Source organism: Monoraphidium neglectum (assembly GCF_000611645.1).
Source record: "Monoraphidium neglectum strain SAG 48.87 unplaced genomic scaffold scaffold02760, whole genome shotgun sequence".
Lineage (NCBI taxonomy): Eukaryota > Viridiplantae > Chlorophyta > Chlorophyceae > Sphaeropleales > Selenastraceae > Monoraphidium > Monoraphidium neglectum.
Window position 1 is genome coordinate 1 of NW_014010868.1, and position 5,445 is coordinate 5,445.

General features: G+C 67.7%; 1 protein-coding gene across 1 annotated transcript in view; it reads right to left on the bottom strand.

The window, feature by feature from the left end:
* Window positions 1-175: 175 nt before the first annotated feature.
* The window catches only part of MNEG_11473 (hypothetical protein), a gene marked incomplete at both ends in the record, with an annotated part of 8,221 nt that continues 2,951 nt past the window's right edge, over window positions 176-5,445 (bottom strand). Inside the window, 12 exons of the mRNA XM_014040055.1 lie at window positions 176-229; window positions 301-564; window positions 795-1,200; window positions 1,538-1,654; window positions 1,803-2,011; window positions 2,366-2,482; window positions 3,017-3,109; window positions 3,399-3,836; window positions 4,083-4,200; window positions 4,420-4,523; window positions 4,886-5,018; window positions 5,196-5,368. Coding sequence (XP_013895509.1) covers window positions 176-229; window positions 301-564; window positions 795-1,200; window positions 1,538-1,654; window positions 1,803-2,011; window positions 2,366-2,482; window positions 3,017-3,109; window positions 3,399-3,836; window positions 4,083-4,200; window positions 4,420-4,523; window positions 4,886-5,018; window positions 5,196-5,368 — 2,226 coding nt within the window. The remainder of the gene's footprint in view (window positions 230-300; window positions 565-794; window positions 1,201-1,537; window positions 1,655-1,802; window positions 2,012-2,365; window positions 2,483-3,016; window positions 3,110-3,398; window positions 3,837-4,082; window positions 4,201-4,419; window positions 4,524-4,885; window positions 5,019-5,195; window positions 5,369-5,445) is intronic.

The window sequence follows — 5,445 nt, forward strand, 5'->3', positions numbered from 1 at the left end:
CGCCACAACAGCCTCGGCGGCGGTGGCGGCCAGGCGGCCGGGCGCGGCGCGCCAGCCCTGCGGGGGCGCGCACAGTGCGCAGCCGATCGCATCAGCTTGCTGCAGCCACGACTAATTTTCTCTCCAGGGCGCCACACTTGCGGCAGTGTCTATTGGTGGCCAAACACAATTCAAGTCAAGCGGGCATCGTGTTTGAACCCTGCACCTGGCCAGGCGCCCCGGCTTCTCTCTGCATACACAATGATACTGTACAGTGGCAACGGCATGGTGAAAGGGCGTGTCGCAGGCACCCACGCGCACCTGCAGCTTGCATGCTTCATGCACCAGGGCCTCCGCAATGCTCGCCAGCTCGGCGCTCGGTCCCCCGCCGCCGGGCGGCAGGTGCGCCTCCGCGGCCGCGGCGTCGGGGGCGGACACCTCCGCGGCCCAGCGCTGCTTGGGGCCGCCTGGCGGGTCGCAGGCGACGTACACGTCCAATCCAGGCAGGCCGCCGCCGCCACCCCCGCTGCCGCTGCCGCTTTCAGCAGGGACGGCCGCTGAGGATGGCACGCCGAGGGCAAAGTACTGCGGGGCGCGCGGGTTTGTCGGGGGTTTTCGCACCCCAACAAATTCAATATGTGTGGGTGGCGGGTCTCAGGGGTCGAGTACTGCCTCGGAACTGCGGCGCGGAGCCGTAGCGGACACCTCACTCCCTGTCAGCGCGCACACCGCAGGCGGGCGCACGGCACCTAACAATCGAAGCAGGGTGCATCACACGCGCGCCCACGCATGCTGCACACTCCCCCATCTCTCACCTGCGGCGGGCCGCCCTCAGGATTCACCGCCGCAAACGGCACGACCCACACCCTCAGCCGCCCGCCCTCCAGCCCAGCAATGACATAATCGAGCAGCTGCCCGGCCTCCGGGTACGCAACCGCCAGCAGCGCCAGGTCAGCGTCGACGGCGGCCGCGACCGCTGACGTTTCTTCCGACACCGCGGCCGTGCCGCCGCGGCCGGCCCCGCGCGTCGCGTCCGAGATGGCGGTGCCCGCGGCCGCTGCGGCTGCGGCGGCTCCAAAGTCGCGCCGCCGCGCCTGGAGCAGCAGGAGCAGCTGCTTGCCGATGCCTTTCGTCGGGTCCAGGCGCGCGGGTGCGGCCGCGGCGCCGGGGCCACCGCCGCTGGTATTGGTCAGGCGGTACAGCGCGGCAGCTGCCTCGCACCTTGGGGGGCGGGCAGTGAGAAAGTTGGATTAGTGGACGAAAGAGGGAAACAGAAAGGAGAAGGGCGGCAGGGGGCCGCAATGGAGGTGGCGTGGAGGAGGGGGGCTGATCTGGATGGCGGGGCCGGTGCCAGCACCGCGGCGAGGCGGCCACGCAGCAGGCCCACGCGCGATCCGGCGCTGGGCTCGCTGCCAAGCCCCCGCGCAAGCTGTCACTGGGTGGCGCGCGTGGCTGCGGCTTTTCCCGCTTGCTTGCTAAGCGGTGGCCCCCGGGCCGAAGCCCTGCCGATTGGGCTGAGTTGAACTATTGATACAAAAGAGAGGCGGCGTGCGCGCACCTGTCTGCCAGAATGTTTGTGAGCGCCGGCTGGCCCGATACGACCTGAGCGGCGCCCGCGGGCGCGCCAGGGGCCGCGGCGGCGCCCGCGGCAGGCGGCTGCGGTGCTGGGGAGGACCTGCGAGCGAGCACAGCGGAGAATTGCGGGCAAGGAGGCCCCGCAGATGACACGAGGCAGCTGGGGAGCCGGCGGCGGCGCTGCTTTGTTGTGCAGCAAGCAACGCTTCCGGCGGGCAGCTTCCCCGCAGCCCGCCGGCCGCCCGCACCTGGCGCCGCGCAGCCGCCGCCGCGCGGCCGCCGCCAGGTCAGCGAGGCTCTGTTTGATCTCCTCATACAGCGTGGCCGCGAGATACAGGCCCCCCGCCATCGCCACAGCGCCCGCGGGGGCGTGCTCCAGGGCGCCCGGCACCCAGGCCGCTAGGGCGGCGAGGGTGAGGGCGGCGGTGATCTGAGAGAAGGCGAGGGCGATCACGGCCTGCGAGGGGCGGCGTGGGCAGGGGGCAGGGGGGTTCAGGTGGAGGGTTGGGGAGGGGGAGGGCAGCAGAGGGAGCTGGCGTGCTACCTGGGTCGCAATATGGGATCGATTCATGCTCATCGCATTGGTCTTGACCCCCCTAGATATGCTCGCACTCATGCACAACAAACAGCTAGCAGAAGGGCGCGTGCCGCGCCGCACAGGCTCCTGCCGCCCGCGGCAGCGCCCCGCCTCCCACGCGTATCAGAAACGTTCCACACTAGGCGCTCAGGCCGCCGGGCATCCGCTTCCGCCCCCACAAAATCCCCTTGTCACCCTCCAATCAAACCCCTCTGGACGCAATTATATATGTACCTGTTTCATGCGAACGGGGTTGCCCATCGCCGCGTTGAAGCCGACGATCAGGTACAGGCTGTAGCCAAACACCATGAGGCTGTAGTTGATGGGGGCGGCTCTGCCATCCCATATGATCTGGAATGATCATATCAGATGGAGGAGGTTGTATTGGCGTTGGTGGTGAGAGCAAAATCGGGGCCGAGGGAGGCGGGTGGGCCGGTGTGGGGGCAGGACGAAGGGGTGGGGTTGGGTGGGGGAGTAAATGCACAGGTGTGGTTCTGCGGGGGCGAGCCTGATTATGTGCCCTTTGGTGAGGCTGGGGGGAAGCTGGGGGCTGAGTTTGTTGAGGTGTGGCCGGGTTTGATGGCTGGGGTTGCAGGAGATTTCCCAGAGGCGCCTCAGCAGATGCGATGCGCAGGGGGAGTGCTCTGAATCACGGCGCACGGCCAGGTGCGGCCGGACGGGGAAGGGCCAACCGCCAAGGGTCTGCCTGAGAGCAACCGCCCCCGCCTCCACGTAAGCCCTTAAATTTAATCCAAATCCTCGAAGATCCGAAATTTCAGCTGGTTGCTGTGTTGAGGGGCCAACTCTGAGAGGTTGAACCTGGCTCATAACAGTAGCATAGGGGGTCCAGCTGTCCCCAAGAGCCCTTGAAACAACAGCACCCACCTGCACGTAGTCAGCCACGCTCTCAGCCGGCCGCTTCGACCGCGCGGCCACCATCATGGCGACGACAAACAGCCCAAACACCCACATGCCGGCCTGGGGGCGCAGCGGGCGCGCCGACGGCACGGGGGTAAGGGGGGAAGGGGCCGGTGTGGATGACGCGGTCAGCGGCGGCGGCGGGCAGGCGCGGAGAAAAGCAGCCTGGCATTGATTCGCCTCCCTTGGAGCAAGCCACAGGCAACCAGAGACACGCACAATACACCACCCTTCCCCATCTAGCTGCACCCCACTCCCCCGCCAGGTCTCAACAAGAAAGCAGCTCGCAGGGCCGAGAGTTGGGGTGAGGGTCAGCGTGCGTGCGACGCGGCGGGTCAACCCCACCCACCTGCCAATACGACATCCGCGCCAGCTGCCGCCAGTACTCCCGCCGCTGCGCCGCCGCGCCGCCGCCCTCGCCGTTGCCGTCCGCGCCGGCGCCCCTCCCGCCCCGCCCGGCCAGCGGGCTGAACCCCAGGCGCCACCCGAAAAAGAAGGTGGGGCCGCGCGGCACGCAGCGCGCGTTGGGGGGCGCGACGAGGAACCGCATCGCATCAGCGCAGCCCGGGCTGCAGCCGGCCGCGCCGCACGCGCCGCACACGGCCGACGTGTGCACCGTTCCCGCGGCGTCGCTCTCGCCGTCGCCGTCGCGCGGGCCGGCCGCGGCGCCGCGGGCGCGGGCGAAGCAGGGGCGGGGGGCGGCGGCGGCGGCGGCGGCTTGAGCCGAGAGCTCGGCGGCGGCGGCTGCGGCGGCGGCGCGCTGCGCGTCTGTCGGGTCTGGCTCGCCCTGGGGTGGAGCAGAGAAAGAAAGAAAGCACCAGCGGTTAAGAAGTGCGCCGAGCCACTCTGAGCAGGCCCTCCTTGACCACCCTTGACCGCTTTTGACCCCCCTTGACCACCTTTGACGCCCCAGCTGCGCCCGCCATCGGCAGCAGCACGCTGAGCCGGTCTAGCTAGACCCACGTTCGACCACCTTGACCACCTTTGACCATCCTTGACCACAATTGACCCAGATCACCCAGGCAACGCCCACCTTTGACAGCAGGGCGCTGAGCCACTCCAGGTAGGCCCCGGACGTCAGCACAAACAGCGCAGACAGCGCCAGGGCCACGCTGTTGGCGCCCAGCCAGGTCGGGCCCAGCCACAGCTCGCTGGAAGGCGGGGGGACGGGAGATCGCGGAAAATATCTCACGGCAGGCGGCCGGTCAACGTTGCAGTAGGCGGGGCATCCGCCAGAGAGCCACTCGTCTCTATTGGCCCCCCTCGTCCTCCTGCCAACTCCCCAGCCGACAGGACAGAAACATGCTTATGATAACGTGATCAAGATATTGTCATACAAAAGGTCGTCATGTAAATGGCGCGGGCGTCACCTCGCCCAGAAGGGTATGGTGATCATCAGGTGGGTGAGGGAGCCGGCGGGCAGCACCCAGGCCGTGCTGTCGTAGAACAGCGGCAGCCGCAGCCGCCGCAGCGCCTGCGGCGGTGGGCCGGGGGCGGCGCGGAGACGAAGGCTTGGCTGGCAGCGAGGGCGAGCAAGGCTTGCCTCTGGGGCCGCAATCGGGTGAGGGTTTTCAGGCCCATGTGTGTGTGTGTGTAAAGCGCCGCCCGGCTGGCGGCGCTTCACCAAGCTGGGCCAGTGCGGGCGAGGCGGGGAGCAGCCAAGGGGAGCCTGCTTGTGTGTGATCCGCCGCTGCCCCTCCGAGCTGGCACGAACAGCCCCAAGGCTTGCGCCTCCTCAGCACCAAATCGCAGATCCAGCCCAAACTCGAGCTTCATCTATAGAAAGTGTACCATGGTGGATCATGTTTGTACAGTTTATGACATTGAGGCACTCACAACGAGCTTCTTGGAGAGTAGGCCGGCCGCAACTGCACAGGCGCGAGTGAGGTCCTCCTGGGGCGACTCGGGCGTGTAGCTGGTGACAAACGTGGCGTTGTGGAAAGACAGCAGCAGCAGCAGCGCGGGGCGGCTGCGGCGGGAGGGCGACGAGGAGGTAAGTGCCGGCGTTTGGACGGGTTGGGGCACGTGTTGGAGACTGCATGTAGGCCGAGTGTGTGCCAAAATCGACACAGCAGGATCCCTTTTGAACAGATTCGTGACGAGGCAAACTTCGGTCAAATCTTCCCTGGACAGGTGCGAGCCGCACCTGAGCTTCGCGCCCTTGGGTGACAGCAGCGCCTCGGCCCACACGGCCTGCATCGACCGCAGCTGGCGCCACAGGCAGGCGCCTGCCACGACGGCAAAGGCGGCGAGGCACAGCAGGTTCTCCATGACTGGGTGGCCCGTGGACATGCGGTACGACGCCTGGTTGACCGCCGCCTGTGTGTGTGTGTGTGTGTGTGCGTGTGTGTGTGTGTGTGTGCGCGTGTGTGTGTGTGTGTGTGTGTGTGTGTGTG